The 20437-nt window shown below is 45.3% G+C and overlaps 1 protein-coding gene across 3 annotated transcripts in view; it reads left to right on the forward strand.

Moving 5' to 3' along the window:
• The window catches only part of LOC121588918, a 137898-nt gene that overhangs the window by 59989 nt on the left and 57472 nt on the right, over positions 1–20437 (forward strand). For all 3 annotated transcript variants that reach the window (XM_041907369.1, XM_041907370.1, XM_041907372.1), the window contains exons 3-6: positions 7196–7328; positions 16279–16417; positions 16674–16743; positions 19303–19413. In XM_041907369.1, the coding sequence (XP_041763303.1) occupies positions 7196–7328; positions 16279–16417; positions 16674–16743; positions 19303–19413 (453 nt within the window). The remainder of the gene's footprint in view (positions 1–7195; positions 7329–16278; positions 16418–16673; positions 16744–19302; positions 19414–20437) is intronic.

Consider the following 20437-nt stretch of genomic DNA (forward strand, 5'->3'; position numbering starts at 1 on the left):
GAGATCTTCCACCACAAATCTTGCTGAATTTGTTGGCTACTGCTTCGACAACATGGATCGTGGTACTCAAGTTGATGCAGTATATATCGACTTCAGGGCTGCGTTCGATAGTATTTCTCATGATATTCTACTTTCGAAGCTAAAAAAACTCGGTTTCCTCGACTGGCACATCACCTGGCTGCGTTCATATTTAACTGGTCGTTCGTACTACATAAGTATAGGATCTCATCGTTCTCACTCTTTCACCAGCTCCTCCGGTGTGCCTCAAGGGAGTAATTTGGGACCGCTACTCTTCCTCATCTATATCAATGATCTATCTTTCGTTTTACCGCCAGGCCAACACCTAATGTACGCCGACGATGTAAAAATATTCGCTCCAGTTAGAAACGACAGTGACTGTGTACGCCTTCAAACGATCCTTGAGAATCTGGATAGCTGGTGCAGCAGAAACGCTCTCCAAGTGTGTGCTGATAAATGCCAGTGTATATCATTCAGCAGAGCCCGTCACCCCATCACGTTTACATACACTATGCTCAACACGGCTTTGGCTCGCACGACATGTATCCGTGATCTGGGGGTGCTACTCGATCAGAAGATGTCATTTCGCCCTCACATTGATAGCGTTGTTGCGAAGGGAAATCAGCTACTTGGTTTAATTACGCGGACCTGTAGCGAGTTTACCGATCCCATGTGCGTCAAATCGATCTTCTGTGCCATCGTAAGGTCGTGCCTGGAGTACTGCTGTCCGATCTGGTGCCCGCTTGGCGTTGGTGACATCAATCGCCTCGAAGCCATTCAACGGAGACTCACCAGGTACGCGGTTCGACTCCTTCCATGGCAATCCCACCACGCTCGGCCCACCTACCATCAGCGGTGTCTGCTTCTCGGACTTGAACCACTCTGCTCTCGACGTAAAAACGCCCAATGCCTTTTCATATTTCGGCTCCTTAACGGAGAGATCGATTCCCCGGCATTACTAGCCAGCATCAATTTGTTCGCTCCCTGTCGGATTCTTAGATCCAATTTCCATCTCCGTGTTCCGCGTACCCGCAACAACCATAGCCAGGGACACCCTATTATACGTATGTCCCTCGAGTTCAATGAAGTGTTAGATTTGTTCGATTTTAGTATGTCTACTTCCACGTTCAAGGAGAAATTGCGTCTACGTCACATGTAATGTTTGCTTATAACTAGATGTTTATTTATATGCTCCTTAATTTAATTATAAGGTTGCCGATTAGACATGATGGTCCGTCGGTTTATATATGAAATAAATAAATAAATAAATAAATAAATATGATCTTATAAATAACTTTACCGTGTGTCAGGAGCTACGTCAAAACGTCTTTGAGTCGAATCGTGCCACAATGATGAGCTGAGTGGAACATGCTTTCATAAATTTTGGATGCATTTCAAATTTGCGGCCTAACAATAACAATTTTGATAATATTGACAAGTAATTCTTATCAAGCTCAACTATGCCTAAACAGTTGTTGTAAGTTCCCTTTTTTATTCAAATAAATTTTACAATCATTAATAATTGTTATCACAATTAAACAAACACAAAATAAAATATAAAGTCTATTGTTCTTTTTAAAGATAAGATTCTATTACAAATTCACATTTAATGCATATAAAAAGTCAATGAATAGAAGAAGTCAAAACAAACCTCCTGCCTAAGATAAAAAATCGTTTTTAAATTATTGTATGCTCTTATTGAAGCCATACCATTCATTTAATTGCTGAGATTGATGTCTTTCAGAGAATAATTAATGGCTAGGCAATATACTTTTTCTCGATAAAATCTACGCACAACAACGATACTACTGTTTATGTCATTTTGGATTTCTCTCCATCATATTTTTGACAAATTTCATTCTGACTGATTTCGAATGCTATTACAACCATACACGAGTTGCATTGGTGTCCCGCTTTAGTGCCTTTACTCGTTGAAAATTCCGTAATCGAATATGGATGAACATATAAACATGCACGCATAACATCCAGGTAAAATGTTGCATATGCAATTCGATAGTATCTTTCGGATGATTCGTTAGTTCAATACACAGCAGTATTGCAAACGAAGAAAAGAAAAACAGCCTCGATCCATACAAAGAGGCGCAACGCTCGCTGGCAAAAACAAACCCAACCGGGGAAGGCAACACCAACCATTCCACCAAGCGCCAATCCAAACCAAACCGAAACCACTCAAACTGCTCCACCGACCACTCAATCGCATACGTCATATTTTTCGTGTGTGAGCCAGCAACGCGAACAAGAACTGTGAAAAACCATTCACGCACAGCCAGCACCGAACGGCCAGCACTAACGAGCGGTGCACAGATATTGGATTTTGCGAATCTAAGTTCGTTAATTCCAAAAATCTGCACAATAAATCTAGGGATGACCTGGAAATCGTAAACCGCCTGAATGGACCAGCGTTGCCGGGGAAATGTGAAGCCCGGCCCCACTAGTCTCGACGCTGGGGACGTGCGGTGTGTGCGGAATCGGTCGGAAGGTGACTTGTTAACATTTTGCCGTTTGCTGGTTTCGCTTCGCCGGACCCTTGGCCAGGGAGCGCACCCGAAGTGGCGAGCTGATGTGCGCTTATCGGTCGAGTGATGTGCTGTGCCGTGTTTTGTTGTATTTGTATGTGTGTGTGTGTTTGTGTGAGTGATGGTTGTTATGTGTTCAATCTACTGCGAAAATCCAATTTCCACACATGAATCAATTTCTGATAGAACGATCACGGTCATCAATTTGATCGAAACGAAGGGATTCTCTTCGCCGGGATTATTCCGTATCTAGCAGCAACGTGTTTGTGTGGGCCCGAAAGGGGGTAGGCAAACGGAAGCGAAGTGTAAAAATGGAGAAGACACGGACACGTTGGTGGGCAAATACCCGGGAACACTTGCTCGCCTCGCCTCCCATCGACCTCCAGAGAGGGACAGAACGTTGGGGCTGGACCGAGGCGCAACTTGTGTACAGGCTTGGTCTGTTGCAAGCTGCGAGGGTTGCCATTGATGCAAACCTTTTTTGATGAACTATCAATTTTGGCATGATGAGTTTGACGTTCAATCATAAACCAACACCATACACCTCAAAGAGCGCAACGCCCCGTTGCACATCCAATCGATCGTTTGCAGTTTTAATGGATTCGGTGCCAACCGCGGTATGCGGTGAAATGCATTTTTTTTTTTTGATAAAGTGCAAGTGCACCAAAAATGGTTTCATAACGTGGCTACGATGGAAATGACCAGCAGGCAGGGTGGCAAAGTATAACTTGAGATGGCCACGTGTTACAGAATATCCCTACAATAGAATCGATCAGTTCTAATGAAAAGAACCATTCATATGCTTTCAACTGGTCACCTGAGAACCAATCAACTTTCGGAGAGAGAAAATTATTGATGTAACAAAGCGTACAAAAATAATTTTGAACAAAGCGTTTCATGAAGTAAACCTTGTGGGGTTTATCAGTGTGTTAATTGAAATTAAAATACAGAAATTCTATTTTCTACGATTTCCAAATGGAAGCAAGAATGCCCTAAGTGAATTGTTTATGTTTACAATTTTACGTTGAAAACTGTTGTATTTTTAGTACAGACTTGCACATTTAATGGAACATTTCCATAAATCGGATTTTCACGTAAGTCGAAAGTCACTTTTTTTTCAGACAAAATATGGTGGATAAACAGATTTTTTATTATTAAATTAACTACTTGTAGGCATATTTTTACTTACCTCATACAATTCGTGTAGAACTTTCGGTTATTTCTGTTTACTAAACGATTTCAAACTTTTAGCAAAATTGCAATTTATTTTGCATTTGACAATTCTTGGAGAAAATAGAACCGATTTGACGTATGAATTGTCAAAACTAAAAATTCGCGTAACTCAACTGTCGCGTAACTCGGAGGAAGAATGTATTCATCAACTTTGAAATGAAGTAATGATGTATAAAAACTTTAAAAACGGTTGGTAAGAGTATAGTTTAGTATGAAAAAAACAGTTGTATAACATACAAATCATGATGAAAAGATCTGTTCATTCAAAATAAGTAGGATCCCGTATTGCATTTAATGTTCAATTTTGTACAAACTATCTATTCAATATTCGCCGCACTCCCCCGTTTGACCAACAGCTCTATTTAAGAGTTTCAATCGTGTTGATTTCACCCGCCACATATGCATATGATCAAAACTGATTACAATGTATCTGCTTATTCCTCTAAACCCCAACAACAAACTAAAACTAAAACCCGATTTTCACGCCCCACCGCTCACGTTCAACTCTTTAACCGGATTAAATCGGATTAACCGCAAAATCAAACTACACCCAAACCAGCCCAATTTGCTTGCACAATATTCAAAGCCAATACTGACGACATCCGACTGCTGCCCGCTGCCCTTTAACGGCAACGGCACCGAGTGTCGCCTGCCAGCGGTACAAATGTGAAACATCGCTCGATCGAACGAATTAAATCACACGCAACAAATTGCCCCCCGGGTTTGGCGGCGGGACCGCTTGTTGACTTTGCCACCAGCCTAGAGCCGTGTGCGAGGAGTGATTATTTATACGCTGTTTTATGGGGCGCGGAAAGACAGAGCATTATGCTGCACGGGTCGAACCGAGCGGTGAAGCAGGTGGGCCAAAATGTGAATGATTTATTTGCCCATGATCGTAAAACCGTATACTATTACGCACTCTGCTCCTTCCAGGGGCGCTGGAGGCACACAAAACAATGCGCGAGACAAAACAATACTCTCTCATTCGCACACACTTGCTCTCTTTCTCTCTCTCTAGCTCCCCGTTAACCACTCTACCCATCATTATCATCCCTTATCACATGCCTGCCCACCCTTTGCCCTAACACCCCTTCCACCCAGGCTCACCTCAATAAAGAACTTCCCATTCACAGTTTAAGGGTTTCCGAGGCCATTTTGAACCCATTTGATGAAGTGAGGGTTGATGTTGATGGGCCCCCAGCTCTGTTTCGTACGGCCAGCACCGGCCAGAATGTTCAGCTGGTAAGCGGTTTTAATTAATTAGAAACTATTTGTTCTCGCCGTAATGGGGAGGAGCACGGGTTTCTTCCTGGTAGATAGCCTAATGGGGCGGAACCCAGCCGTAAGGCGGGCAGGGTAACGGACACCCTAAAAGCTTTACCGTTGGGCAGTTGGTGGCAGGCGGTACATAATCCTTCTGGTTGCTGTTTGATTGGATGTGAGATGGGTTGCAGGCTCGGCTACAACCTCGAACTACACTACACCGGACCGGAGGGGCGAGGTCGAATGGGCGAAAGTAAAATGTTAATTTGTACTTTTCGGCCGTTGCTTTGGTTTTGGAATGATTTTCAAGGCTTTTGGTTTTTTTGTTCTACTAACGAAAATGTGCACATTAAGGCTGTCAGAGTAGTTAATCTTTCTTACGGCGTCTAGGAGCTTCCAGCAAACCATGTTAGGGACGCTGTTTGCATAAGTCTGTTCTACGTTTATTTGCTCTGCGGGATTGAAACGCCTTCGGTTGAAGCTGGACACATTTTCGTTGAAAAACGCCCTTCCAACAGGCTATTTACGGTCTGGCTTTAAGCTTCACCCTCCAACGGGTCAGGCCAACAGTTTAAATTGTGCCACTAACAAAAGGCTTGAACATGCACGCTTTGATCCAAACAAGTCCAATACTACAACGGAATTATCTACTCTGCCTCAGCCCCTGTCGGTCCGCACACAGACCTGTCACAGATTTTTATCTTCCAAAACTATTGATCGGCACATATTTGCGGTTCTTCTGCCGAACTGCTTATCTGCCAATGGTTATGTGCCTTTGTGGCGGTGCGGCTGGTCCACATAACAACCAAAACAAGCTCCCACTCGCTCCGCTTTAACCCAAACCAAGATGCCAAGTCATCGAAATGGATGACATTCAACCGCAGCTCGGAGGTTTTCAAAATCCGTCCTGTTCGGTTTCATGCCCGAAAACAAAAGCACACTCGGTGGACACATTCGGCAGCCACCGCAATGGTGGACCCTTTTTGTCTTATTTCCTCTTTTTTATTTGTCTCATTGTGTGTGAGTGTGTGTGTCTGTATGTGAATGCCTGTTTAAGGGATGGCAATTCCTTTTTTCTTGTACCGTGCACATTCCCTCTGATTCGTAACCAACAGCACAGACGTGTTCGGTCGCTCGATTTCTGGCCCCCACGGTGGTCGTTGCTGAGTCACTATTACTTTTACGACTATTATTATTGTTATTATTATCATTATTCGATTGGCAAGTATAATAAAGAAAAGATGAAGATCATAATCCATTTTCGCCATTTAGATTCACGGGACACAGCCGTGATGCTGTAAACCCGGGGACACGACTGTCTGAACGAACACGAAAAAACCGTGTCCCGTCCCGGGCGATGTGATTGTTTGCCAAAAAAATAAAAATCAGTCCACCGCCGTTTATCTCCCAGGAATCGACCGACACCGAAAAGCACACACTCACACACACACACACACACCTCCATGCGATCGGCTAGGAGATGCGAGTTGGCATCGTGGAAGGGGGAGACACCGAACAGAGACACATATCCGATTGGATATGGGAACCGGCCGTTCATAGTTATTTCGTTTCGGATTCATTTTCCGGCGAAAAGAAAATGGTCCACCGATTTAGTGAATTGTAAGAAGCATTGATCCACCCCGCCCCGGTCGGGAGTGGAAACCTTTTTGCCAGCCGGTTCGGACCTTCCAGGAAACATGGGAAATAGGGCGAGTTTGTGGAAGGATGAGAAAAATTCCCAGCTTTTGTGGATATTGGCTTGCGCTAACAAAACGAACCCGCCGGACGGCGGATGCTTTTGACAAACAAGTGCGGCGGCCGTGCGGAAAGAGGGAGAGGCAGGCGCGCGTTAAAGGAATTCTCCACGGAGCTGGAATTGGAAAACAAGCGATCAAACAGAATCGTTGCGGTTGCGAAAAGCTGGTTAATTTGCTTCTGCTTCTGCGGACCTCTTTCGACGCCGATTTAAAGTTTAACTATTTATTGATTTTCGATGATCAAAAAGCAAATGCTGCTAGCTACAACACCATCGCTCCAGTGAAGTTATTGACTATCCGATGTTATGCGTGTAGGGATTTTTGTGTTACAGTGTGTAAATTATTAATCAAACTTCGGTTTTGTGTTTCGTTTTTACCCTTTTGCAGTGTCTACAGTGACGGTCGAGGCAGTTCTCGGGCGAACGGCGACCTTGCCGTGTGACATCGAACCGGAGGAGCTGAACGATCGGGTGTACATGGTGCTGTGGTTTCGGGAAAGCGCAGGCAAACCTTTGTACAGGTAAGATGTACTGTTTTATTTCACTTATTGCACACCAAAACTAAGATTAATAATGGAGCTCTATAACTTCATTCAAGCCGGTCTCGTAGTACAGTCGTCAACTCGTACGACTTATCAACATGCCCGTCATGGGTTCAAGCCCCAAATGGACCGTGCCGCCATACGTAGGACTGACTATCCTGCTATGGGGGAAATCAATAAGTCACTGAAAGCCAAACCCACAAGTAGTGTGGTACAGGCAGGCCTTGACCGGCAACGGTTGTTGAGCCAAAAAAAAAAAGAAGAAATATAACTTCATTATAACAAAATAATAAAGTAAATAAGAAATCATCATTTTTATATTAATGACAGTTAGTTTCAACCTATGAGTAATCAATTCTTCTAACTACTGGTCGAACTACGAATCGAACTGGTGAACACTGTTTTTCACGAGTAGAATGGTTTTTTGGTTTAATGGAACAATGACACAGCTATTTTCAGTTTTTGAATATTGGATGCAATTGGTATCTATGACATGGCTACGATGGCGTGGTATGCAAAGGGAATTTGTACCTTGTAAAACGCATTGATTAATCGCATTTGAACTTATTCATAAATATTTTACAGTTCTCAATTTGAAGAAAAAGTAGTTGCTCTTGATGATTGAAGGTGTTGAAATTGTGTGAATAATCAGATCGCTCTCTGACACACATTAACATGTTGGTTTACAAACCCAGATCAAATGGTACGACATCGTCAATAAGAAAGTAAAGGTGTTTAACCATAGTGTCGTTAGAAATATAATATTTATTTATCTGTTATTTAGACTTATAGACTGTGTATATGCCTAAATTGCACATAAAGATTTGGAAATGTTTGTTTTATATGATATTTCCAGCGAAATTTTAAAGATAAGTGACAGAAAATGTATTAAAAATTCCATTCTAACAAAAATACACATTATATACCTGGGTAAAATCGAAAAAGATCCGGTAAAAATACAACAATAATTACCGGATAAAAAGGTACCCCACGATACAACACTTTTCCACGATCTACCCCACGATACAACACTTTTCAAGGATTAAGGTTGTGACCCATTTTATCCACTGATTACATGCACGAGCTCACTGTTTGAAGAACTCCGCAACATGAAGTGCACGATGATACCACAAATACATATAAACTTGTGTGGCTTTAATGGAAAAAAGCCAACAATCCAGTTCTACAATCAATTAAAAATGATGGCTGTAAAGTGATGATGGTAACACATCATACCATCAATCGGTTGCCACTTTAAGGTTTGTCAATCGTATCCAGGCTATACTTTAGCAAACATATGTTAACGCTGTCATTTTGCTGCCAAACTCTATAAAAATGCGCTTTTGCACATGAACTTCCAGATCAAATATTTTTATTATCTACAACTGACACTCACTGGTGAAAAACAAATGCTTGAACAAATATAATCCGCTAAGCAGTACACCCCGGTTGCACAAATTATACTGCCAGATGTGCAACGCTAGCCCCATTTGCCACGATTATCTCGAACACAGTTTGATAATCATCTCAACAGCGACAGCATCATAAGCCCTACGCTACTGAAAAACGCTACTCCGGTTCGTTAAATCACAGCTGCCCGAGTTTTGTATCGCACCCAGCGTCAACCAGTGTTTGCAGGTTGCAGCCATACGAAAGCCCGCTGATTTACTCCTTCCATCTGCCTGTACATGCGGAATATCATTCGCAAGCGGCATCGGTAATACAATACGGCACAAACGCAAAACCCCAGCTGATCCGAAGCTCAACAGTGCTGGGTTGCTGGGAAAATAATTACTAACACTCTATCCGGCTGCTCACGTTTCCAGTTGCTCACTCCGTGTGCCGTGGTGGTACTATTTTTGGAAAATCCTTTCGCACTAGAAACGGCGAACAGAAAACACGATTGGCAGTAGTACACACAAACACACACACACAGATCGGTGGTGGAGTGCGTTGCAGAAAATCACACCTTCCATACTGCCAGCCGCGGTAATCCTTGCGTCAATCAATCACCGCCGCACCGTGGCCATCGCAAGGGTGCTGCACGCACACACTTGGCCGAACTTCATATTCATGATCCCATCACGCGATGAGATTTACTTCGATTGCGACTAGCTGAAGCCCACTCCAGTTCGCCGGCTACAAATGACATCAGCCCACACACCGATCCGTTGACGGGTTCGCTCGCGTCCAAATGCGCTTCTGGCCTAATTTCGACTCACAAACCGCAATTCCGACGCGGGGAGACGGTAGGGCGGGATCCACGAAACGACCAAATTAATCCACGATTCGAGACAAATCCCACGATTCCCGGCAGTGGCCAGATGGTGCAGCACCAGGCCACCATTTGGATGCTGTTGTTGTTGAAGGTTTTTGATTGGATGTTTCGTGTACGGTGGTGCATAATTTGTAAAGTGCAATTCTGCTCGACAGTAATTACACTACACCCAACACCGGTGTGCCGGAAATGAATTACTTTTTAACACAAATCCCCAGACCAATTCGCAACTCAACATCAGCATACTAATGAACGTTTCATATTTCCAAAATTTGTACAAAAAGGTGGCGCTTTTCTGGATAGAGTAAACGTATACTTTGCAACACAATAATGATTGTACGCTACCGTAAAGCTAGCAGATTTATGATCCCGATGTGGAATTATTAGTTCATGCGCTCATATTTTTCGCTATCCCGCAAACGTTTGCCCTCAGCAAACAAATGACATTTTGTGCCGGTAAAAATTTATCCAAATCGATAAAACCCTTGCCCGTGTTCGGCATGCAGCAAGCACCTTTTGCCTTTTGCCTTCTTCTAACCGATCTCGCAAGTTGGTCCTTTTATCTTACGCTTTACCCCACGTTTCACCAACGCTGCGCAATACCCAACCATCCCCTGGGACCCAGCGAGACCCGGCGTGCCCGAAATGTTAAGAATTTCCGGAAATTTATGTCTATTGACAAACTTGAGCGCACAGAACCGTACCCGCACCCGCACCGTACAACCAATATTGAAAGGGTTTGTATGTGTGTGTGTGTGTGTGTTTTTTGCTCTAGATCCTTTTTGCGTTTCTCTATTTGCTATCGTCCTCCGCTTTGCCCCTTGCGCGAAACCGTACCGACATGGTCACGTAACCGGTAACCGGGGAACCCGGCGAGGGATTTTGCGCTACCCGCCAACACCAAAACAAGACACTTTAACCTCTTCCATTTTCCGATCAGGGCAGTAAAAGCATTTCCGTTTTCGGCTGCCTTTCTTCCACCACCACCCTGCCGATGGTATCCGTTGGGTTCACGGATTTCCGATGCGCGGTGGAAAAGGAAATCGAAAATGTTCACGCCAACGGCTGGTATCTTGCTGGCGGGCAACGAGTTACGTCTTCTCGTCCCGGGCGAATGGTTTATTTCCATTAGAAGAGTACGGGCCGTTTCTATTCCGGCTGCAGTTTTGAGATGATTTGATAAATATTATGACTCAAAAGCTTCTTGTGCTAGCAAAGAAGCGTTTTTGTTGATTGATTGTTTGATCCTGCTGAGCTAACGTGTTGGATGTGTGGAATTCTTTAGTAGTCCTACAACAGGAAAACAATTCTTAGCCCACTTTAGGAGTAAGACATAATTGCTATTCGTAGGAAAAGTGCTACACATTGATAAATTCTTTCCGTAATACACAACCCTTACTAACGAGTAGTGATGGGTAAATACAATTTTTTTCCGGAGTCGAATCGATCCGACTCCGGCACCCCTCGGAGTCGGACTCGGAGTTGCTCCGGACTGTTTAGCGGGGGGGGGGGGGGGTGCATACGGGAAAACCCTCGGACTCATCAACTCCGAGTCCGGATCAGTCCGGATTACTCCGGATCACTCCGGATTACTCCGGATTACTCCGGATCACTCCGGATCACTCCGGATCCGGAATGACTGTTATCGTTTAGACAATTCTTGATGAGCTCATTGACTTTCAAGTCGTACATCGAATATGTACGAAAACTGATCCGGACTGATCCGGACTGATCCGGACTGATCCGGACTGATCCGGACTGATCCGGACTGATCCGGAGTGATCCGGAGTGATCCGGAGTAATCCGGAGTGATCCGGAGTGATCCGGAGTATTCCGGAGTAATCCGGACTGATCCGGAGTCGAATCCAGTTATGATCCGGAGCCGGAGTCATATTTTGCGCACCGGAGTCGGAGTTGATCCATGACTCCGCTCCGGATTACCCATCACTACTAACGAGCTAGAGTGCATGATAAGCAATTATTGTACGATGACACTCCATTATCATTTCCAACTACCGGTATGCTTCGCACACCATTCGATGGTCACATGGTTCCCGCTCCCTAAGAAACCATTCCCCAAGATTTCCAACTCCTGCAACTCTACATGCATGATTTATAGGAGGGGCGTTTTCTTACGCAACGGATCATTTATGGCGATTTTTAAGGGCACAATCTTCCCCCCAGCATCCCAATACCAGTGCCTTCTTCCTTGACCCTATCCAAGTGATGACATAACCTCCGGAAGGGGCACACTGCAAAGGATTATTGATATTATATTGTCAATTTGGAATATAAATAGCAACATTTATCCCTAATCCCATGTCTGCCGCCCCGATTGGGAAGATCAAATTGCACCAGCACAACCCGCTCGGACCGGTAAGGTGATACCACTCCCATACCACCTTCCAGGGCAGAAGCGATGCGAAACGAGATGCGAGTAGTAAACAACAATGTCGGTTGCTCAAGAGCAGATAAAAGGGGGAACCCGTTTTGGGCCGAACAGAAGTGGGATAACCTCTCGAAAGACAAGGGCAGAAAACTGGCACGCCAAAAGCTTTCAGTTTTCCGCTCGGCCGATGTGAGGTTTCCCCCTATTCCCTACGGGTTTGGTGGACGACTTACACGTCCGTACCTGCACGTGCTAGAAATCTGTCCCGAGCAACTCCGACCAACCGCAGCCCCCTCCACCTCCTCCAGCTATCGCTGTGCAACTTTCAAGTGCGATAAATTTTGCTCACACGCACTCACTCACTGATAAACAGCCGGCCTATCGAACGGGTCCGATCGTGGGTTTTTTCGGGATCGCCCTACGGCTAGGCAGCTCTTCTTGAGTTCTTCACCCGAACAACTCGGTCGGCAAAATGTTGGGTAAGATGCCAGTAGTAGCACTCTTAACGTCACACACGCTTTCTTTTGTGGTGTGATGCGTGATGATAAGGATGGTACGAAAATACAAAAACATGCCAACGTAAAGGTTTTCGAACCATCTTTGCCCCCGAACATCTTTGCAATTTGGCTGATTTTTACTCAATCATTGCATAAAGATCCAACCTTTTTTCCTTGTCCAGACCCTCTCGTTCTCTTCTTCTCTTTATGTTTCCCTTTCGCCCTCCTTCCATTCCTTCTGGACCATTATCGGATTTCCCGTTGCCCGCCCTTCATCCACCTGCTTTTAATTTCCTTAATTTGCGTTAACAATGATCCAAAATCAAGGCCCACCCTACCAACGGGGCACTCCCCAACCGAGAAGGCTGCAGTGTTTCAGCTGAGCATGCTGGGTTGGCTTTTTCCTCCTAAAAGTTTCTTTCAATTTGTAGCCCTTTCTCTCCAATTTTGCTTTCCCGCACTCTGCTCTTCGTCTACCGCTTTCATCTGGAATTGGCTTTCGCTTTTCATCATTCCGAGCGGATGGCACCACCTTAAAGACGCTTCCTATTCCCTATTCCTAGCCTTCAACATCAAACCATTTCAAACCATCGTACAAGCGCAACCATGGTGTACCGTTCCCAATACATGACAGCCGCTCCATCTATAGAGAGACAGAGGGAGAGAGAGAGAGAGAGAGACGAGCAAAAGGAGCAACACGAAAATCTTATAAAAGGTGCTTCTTCATAGACAGTAGAAGCCCACCTTCCAGGAGGTTGGTAAGGTTCTTCACTGTACCGCTCCTTTCGTACGCTTTTGCTCACCCATCTGTGGCTCGGGCTGGTGGCTCAAATTCGGCGGGCCCGAATAACGCCGGCGAGCGTAGCGAAGCCCCAACCCACCCTTCCGTTTCGCTTCCTGCAAACGGCCGGCCAAAACGTTTGATGGCAAATGGAATGAGCGGAAATTGGATGGGTTTTGTTGGAAACGTTTTGCGCTGGCTGATTTTGTTTCCCCCACTGTTCCTCGGTGTTTGGTGGTGTCTTTTTTTGTTTTGTTCCGCTTTTCTTTGCCAACGAATAAAGTGTTCCTTCTTTTCGCTTTTCGCAAAGGAATGGTCACGCTGGGAAGAAACCGTTCGGCTCGGTTTTCTCTTTTTTCGTACAAAAATACCCCCTTCCGAACAAAACGCACTACAAAAGTGGGCAGTTAATAATGAACCTCGAAAGCCTCGGTTGTTCAGTCCTTATTAAGGAGTGGCGAGTCGGTTTCGGGATGCGAATGAACTGTTTTTTTTTCGGTTTTTTTGTTCTCGCTGCGAACGCACAAACGTTCGTCCACACACAATCCTCTAGGTGTCTGTAAAAGGATGCCGCACTTGATAGCCAAGGAAAGCGGTACCGAAACCATCATCACCACCACCCCTACCCGCCGACGGAAGTGTAGGGATGAAGGGAAGAAAAAGGCACGAAAATGGCGGGTAAAAAAATCCGATCCAATGGATTGACGCAATCAGCGAATGGGCTGCTTTAAGCGTACTGATTGAAGGACACTTGTAAGCCATTTACCTTTTTTTTTGCCGCGCATAGGATGGCTTAAGACGATGAGCTCAGCGAAGAGAGAGAGAGAGAGAGAGAGAGAGAGGGAACATCCCCGCCAGATGAGGCAAATGAGAACTGTCGCCTAAACGGTTCCCGTTACGCTTCGAGCACTTTGGGTAAATGATGATCCTTTGAAATCGAGGTAATTTGTAATGGAACGGAACGGGTAATATTGTGGCTGATTACTGAATTTGCTTACGACTGTTGGGAAGCCGAGCGTGAGCTGTTACTAAAGTTTTGTCAGTGTTTTTATTTACGCGTTGAGAAAAGCACGCAGGAAACATCAAGTGGAGCAACCAGCTATTCAGTATCATGGGTGGGCCATTTTGTATTATTATTTTGATGAAAATTGCTTCAAAAATCATTTCTTTGCGGGATTCCTGGGAACATGTCATACGTTTAATCCTTTCCCGAAAATAATAGTAACAATAATGTGGACCCCTAAATTTCCAAACCCTCCAACCGAAACACGCACGATGACACCGAGAGCAGGTGAAAGATTTACGCACAATTGGCAAAGGTCTGCCGCGCATCGAAATGTCGAAAGGCTCTTCCCATCTGCGGAGATTTTCCCTCCCACCTTTGTGGTACCTTTGTGAAGTGGGATTATAGCCACCTGCGTCACCGCAACCTACCGAACCCGCTGGTCAGCCAGCGTGTTACCGGCCGGCATAGGAAATGTCATTTTCCAAACGCGCACAGCCCACCAAAAACGAAAAATCTGCTCTGATTGCAGAAACCGGCTGCACGGCAACAAAAAGACAAATGAGGGCCAAAAGGTGTCGTGAAATTTATTTTAATATCCTTGTCATCCTTGTGGCTCCACTTCCGGCGGGAAATTGGCTGGCTGCTTTCTGATCCTCCTTACTTTTTCCTTCTCACCCCGGGACGGCACAATCTAGCCCAAACACCGTACACACCCATGCACCCAAAGATGGACCGTTCGTATGGACGTGTACCGAAGGTTAGCTTTTGGGTCAGCGCAAAAATCCACCCTACAAAATCCGAATCCATCTTGCGTCCGTGCGAAATCTAGGCATAATGTAGCGACGAAGGCGAAAAGTGTGGACGGACGTTCGCCCAGGAGTGAGCGATAAGGGGATCGGGGATGTTTTGGGGGTCCCCGGGTGATGTACCCTTCGGACCGTTGTTTCGACCGACACAATCTCCGGTAATCCGCTGCAAAGCATAAACAATCTGGCGACAAATGGTGAAAGGTGTTTATCTTCACCTACCACGCGTTATACCGCACTCGGAATGAGGTGAAGGAGGATGTGGGGGGTAGTAGAAGATCCTCCCTTGGTACGGTGATGGAACAGGGAGAGGGGTAGACAGCCTGACATTAATGCGGTTTCGCTTCATCGCTTCAATGTCATCGTGTTCGCGTTTCCCTTTTGCCCCATCCCAATTCAGGGACGATGGTTGCGCGATGGTTTAGGGAAACAAAGCTGTTTGTTTGTGTCTTTGGCGGTCGCTGTTGACACTCACGTCTCGCGTTTGGATTTGCGCCTTTTCCTCCTGCACCTTTCCGCACACAAACACAAACAAAGAAGGTTGCAATGGCAAAGGGGAGCTGTGCACGAGACCGCACCTCAGAAGCTAATTATAACGCACCACCACGAGGCCTTCGCGCGAACCGTACCATTTCCGGTTGGTGTTAGGGAGTAGGAGGGGAGGACATTGAAGATGGAGAATGAGCCTGAGAAGGTAAAGCCGAGACCCCCCCCCCCCTGCCCGTTACCACGAAACCGATGATAATTAAAACTTTTTCAACATTATCGCTCCGCTGGGAAACAAGTCTTCGTGGGAAATCGGGCATCGCAGTTGAGCGCGGCTCGGCCTTGTCATATTCGAACCTGGCTGCGTACGCACATCGTCTATTGTTTGTCCTTGGTGAAGTGGTGGCTGAAAAACAAGAAACACGCGTACGTAGCAAGCGTAAACCCAAGCTACGTTTTAGCTCTCCTGAGCCCAACGCCTACAGATTACTGCGAGTGCCTGGTATACCACTCAAACTCACGCATACAAACGCACGCCTCTGGAGACACATGGTCTAGGAAGGGGAGGGCACAGGTGGAAGTTTATGAAAATTTTAATTAACCAAACTTTTTTCTCTCTCTCTCTTTCTATCTCCATCTCTTTCTCTCTTTTTGTGCAACCATTTCCTGATGCTGGCCAAACACAGCTACGACGTTCGGGGGAGACAATTCTCCAAGGCCCTGTACTGGTCGGAAACGAGCGCCTTCGGACCGAGGGCGTACTTTGTGACGATCTCGAAACCGGCCGCCCTCAGTGTGGACAACATCCAGCTCGATGACGAAGGGGTAAGTGAATACAGTTTTTTTTTCGTTTGTTTTGCTTTCTTTCTTTGCTTTCCTCCATTTTCGGTACGGAGTGTTCCGTTGTACAAATCCCCAAAGCTCGTACCAAGTTCCTAATCCTCGGTGGGGAGATTTCAGGCGCTGCGTTGCTCTGTACCTAAACTTTCAACTTTGTGTGTTTGCTTCCGTTTACTAATAGTGTTTTCTTCCTCTTTTTCTCTTACTCTGTTAACCTTGTTTACGTGGTGCCGTTGCGCAGGTGTACCGGTGCCGGGTGGATTTCCAGAACTCGCCCACAAGAAATCATCGCATCAACCTAACCGTAACCGGTAAGTTTTCGACCCACCACTCAGCTAATCCGTTCCCTCCCAAAAAAAAGGACCACAACACCAAGAAAAAAAAAGCAACAAACTTTGTGCAGGTGTATGTGGGTACACACCGTTGCCAATTAATTTCATACGAATATAAAATGTTAAAAAGCTATAAAAATGCAAATTCAGCATCAAGCGCCTGGGAGATGCAGTACTTGATATTCTTTGTAGCTCGGCAAACAGCCATGAACTATTTATGATTACAAATGCGACGCCTCCGCTTCGTGTTAGTATTACCGTGTCCGTTGTGAAGTCAACACAGAAAAAAACCTGTGCCTCAAACGAAACCGAGTAAATTGCACCGCTCTGCTATGCGGCGGAGACTAACACGACTTTGTTAGTTTTTGTTTTTTGGTGGACAAACTTTTCCAATTGAGAAAATTGTCCATGCTCGAGAAAACAGTTCGTACATTATGCTTATTCCAGACAGACACTGCCAACCATTACACCAAATGCGTCCCCGTGAGAAGCTACGCTTTTGTCAAAATGGTTCTATTGGCCGAACAGGTACTTGTGTGTGTGTGTGAACGTGTCTGTAAAAACATAAGCTTAAGAGAGCAAATGATGTGGTGGGGTGTAGATTTTACGTGGGGAAGTATTTTTAACACAAAGTTTTTCGTATTCAAAAAGGAGGAGCGAATAAAAGGGAAGCAAACACCCCTCACTTGCTTACCCGTAGTGCTGGTCGAAAATGGTTGAGATTGCTATTTTTGTACACAGCCCTTTTGGTTTTGTTTTGGGTCCTTCTTCCACGGTGCATGTACCTCGTCCAACCAATCAACATCATAATGTTAGCCCGTTTGCATAATTTACAGGCGCTCTTTGCATAAGCAGAATAAAGCCCCATTTTTTCACGTTGCATTACGGGGCGATTGTATGTGGCCGTGGAAGCCTCTTTCTTTTAATCAAACAGCGAAACATTATCCCAATCCCTCTGTTCAAGTGGCATCGTGCACAAAAAAAGGGGGCACTTTTTTATCCCCTCTCCCCGGTCATGTGCCTATTTGCACATCCATTCGAACGATTAAACGAAAGCGTAAAATACAGCCCATCCGGCGTGTAACAAGCGCTCCAACCAGCGCACGCCGGGTTAGGGGTAGCATTCCCGGTTTGCCCACTTTGCTGCAAGTGCCCCGTAATGGAATTCAAACAATTTCCTGCACGACACTTTAAACGTTCTGCTCCCGCTCCCCCGGTCGCGAAAACAAACTCCGACCGCGCGCGCGCGCGCTTGTCAAACGCGCAAATCGAGCCAAGTTTAATTCACTTCTGCCCAGACAATAATGCAGAGTAAACAGGAAATGAATGTTTACATTCGATCTGATAAACGAAACGTTCCGGCCGGGCAGGAAGTTGGAATGGTTCGGAGCGAATGCAGCCCCCGGAACGCGCCACGAAAAGGTCAGTTTGTTTTGGTGGATGAACTTTTTACAAAAAGTCGCTGTAAGAGGAAGAGTTACTTATATTTATTGGAGCTCCCGGTCCTTTCGCCCGACTGTACACAGCAAACATCCAATTACAGTGCTAAGGCAGGGCGGTTCTAATGGTACGTTTATATCGCACATTGGTACAGGTGGTTCTTCTGTTGGCAATCTTAGCTTCAGAGGTTTATTTTTGAACATCCTTTTCTGTTACTTTCCCAAAACAAACTCATGCCCAACATTGATTTTAAGAGGTAAAAGAAGAATAAAATTCGAACTCTTTATTCTTGATTGAAATCTACATTATTTTGGCTATTGAAAACAAATTGTTTGTTGTCAAATGCTTTAAGAAGAGAGTCAAAGTATATTCTAAATTTATAATTATTTGAATATAGAACGAACTACATGGATTCTACAGCAGAACCATAATGAAGTTAAATTCCTGATCGTATATTATGCTCCTGGTTATAGACTACAAATTATTGTAATAAACAATCAATATCTTCCGTCATCTGACAGGCCAGGCTTCTATTGACTCAATTCGACTCTCGCGCACTGCTACGCGAAGCAGTTCCATAACCTGCGCATTGGAAGTGGACGCATCCAATGTAGCTTATATTTATTCCTGGTTATCGTTTCGATTGCTATCCATGTATTGAAACTAAGCTTTATCTTATTGACGCTACCTTTTTTACGCTTGAAATGTATGACCAAAACTTTTTAAGTTTACGCCTTGTGTGACTTGGGCATTACAAAATTCGGTTTTGTGCTCAAATCATATGACTCATAAGTACTTAAGGTAGGCTTGATCGATTAAAAATCCCAATTGATTGTCAATTTTGCTAAGATCTCTAGCTCGGTCGCATTTTCAAACGCAATCAATTTCCATCCCACTCCCGACCAACATCCGGCTAATAAAGCCAAACGAAAACGAAAATCCTTCGAAACCGCCTCCAGATGATTGATTGGCCGAAATGCGTCACGCAACCACACGACACCGGTGTGCGTTGTGTGTCCTTTGCGGTACAGCATATCTGCTCCCATACCCAACCCATCAGTAAGACATCCACTAATTTCGTGTGTCTATCTCTTTCAGTGCCACCGCATCAGATACTCGTGTACGACGCGTCCGGGCTGGACGTGACCGGTGCCATCGGGCCGCTGCAGGAGGACGACAACCTGGTGCTTACCTGTGAGGTCCGCGGAGGTAAGTGAACGGTCAACGCAACGAACCACTAGCTCCAGAGACAAGCTCGGTGATGAGCCTGCTACACGCAGCCATTCGAGACTTCAGCTCGTAATTGATTGATTTCCGATGAAAAGTTTGTACCGGTCCCGCCAAATGCCAGACGTGCCACGCCGCCATCGGCACTGTACGCCCAGGAAGAGGGAAGACCCTGATCCAACCACTGAAAGCACTATACTTTCAATTTTAATCACCAATACGGCACGTGCTTTGTGCGTGCGTTTGTACATGTCCATTTCGGTGCCTCCATTATTCATCGGTCGAATACATTGGTCAATATAACTCACTGCACGGTTCAATGTTTCGTTCGGCTGACTATTCTTCTCACTACATGGCACAGTCGTACATGGCTGACTAGCTTTCCTACATGCAAAGCCATTAAAGTGAGGCAATCGCAGCTAACTTCGGTGCGGTTGGTATGGATCCAGCGACTTCACATGAGTTCGCCGCAAAAATTTTGCCATCTGCCGTAAGCCGTACGGATACTCCAGCCCACAATAACAGTACCATCCCGCTCCGATTTGGTATGCCAATTCTTGCAATTTCGTATGCCTATGATTCGACGAAAATGGCTAAATGAATATTCGATGTGCTCAACGTTGATGATCCCGCTTGCCATGAACCTTGGTCAGAGCTTGCGAATTTGTTAGACTTCCCCATCCCTTACCGAAACCAACATCAAGGCCTGTTCGGTGCCTCTGGCTCAACACTGCCGATCACTTGGGCTAATTTTACGGCACAAGTAGATGGCTAACTTTATTGCGCTTCACCAGCGTGCAGGCGAGCTGCATTGAATTCCCACCCGCAGAAGCTCCCTTATCGAACGCACATAGTCGCACGATAATAAATTGAGGTTAGGACAGATTTCTTTCTGGAACAATGTTTGCTCGTTTCATAACCGTTTGCCAACAAATTTACCCTCCCTTCGCGCTCGTTTGCCTGCCCTATCTTTGCCAAAAACCGCTCGGAGGGCATCAACCAGTAA

This window comes from Anopheles merus, chromosome 2R (assembly GCF_017562075.2).
Source record: "Anopheles merus strain MAF chromosome 2R, AmerM5.1, whole genome shotgun sequence".
NCBI classification, from domain to species: Eukaryota; Metazoa; Arthropoda; class Insecta; order Diptera; family Culicidae; genus Anopheles; species Anopheles merus.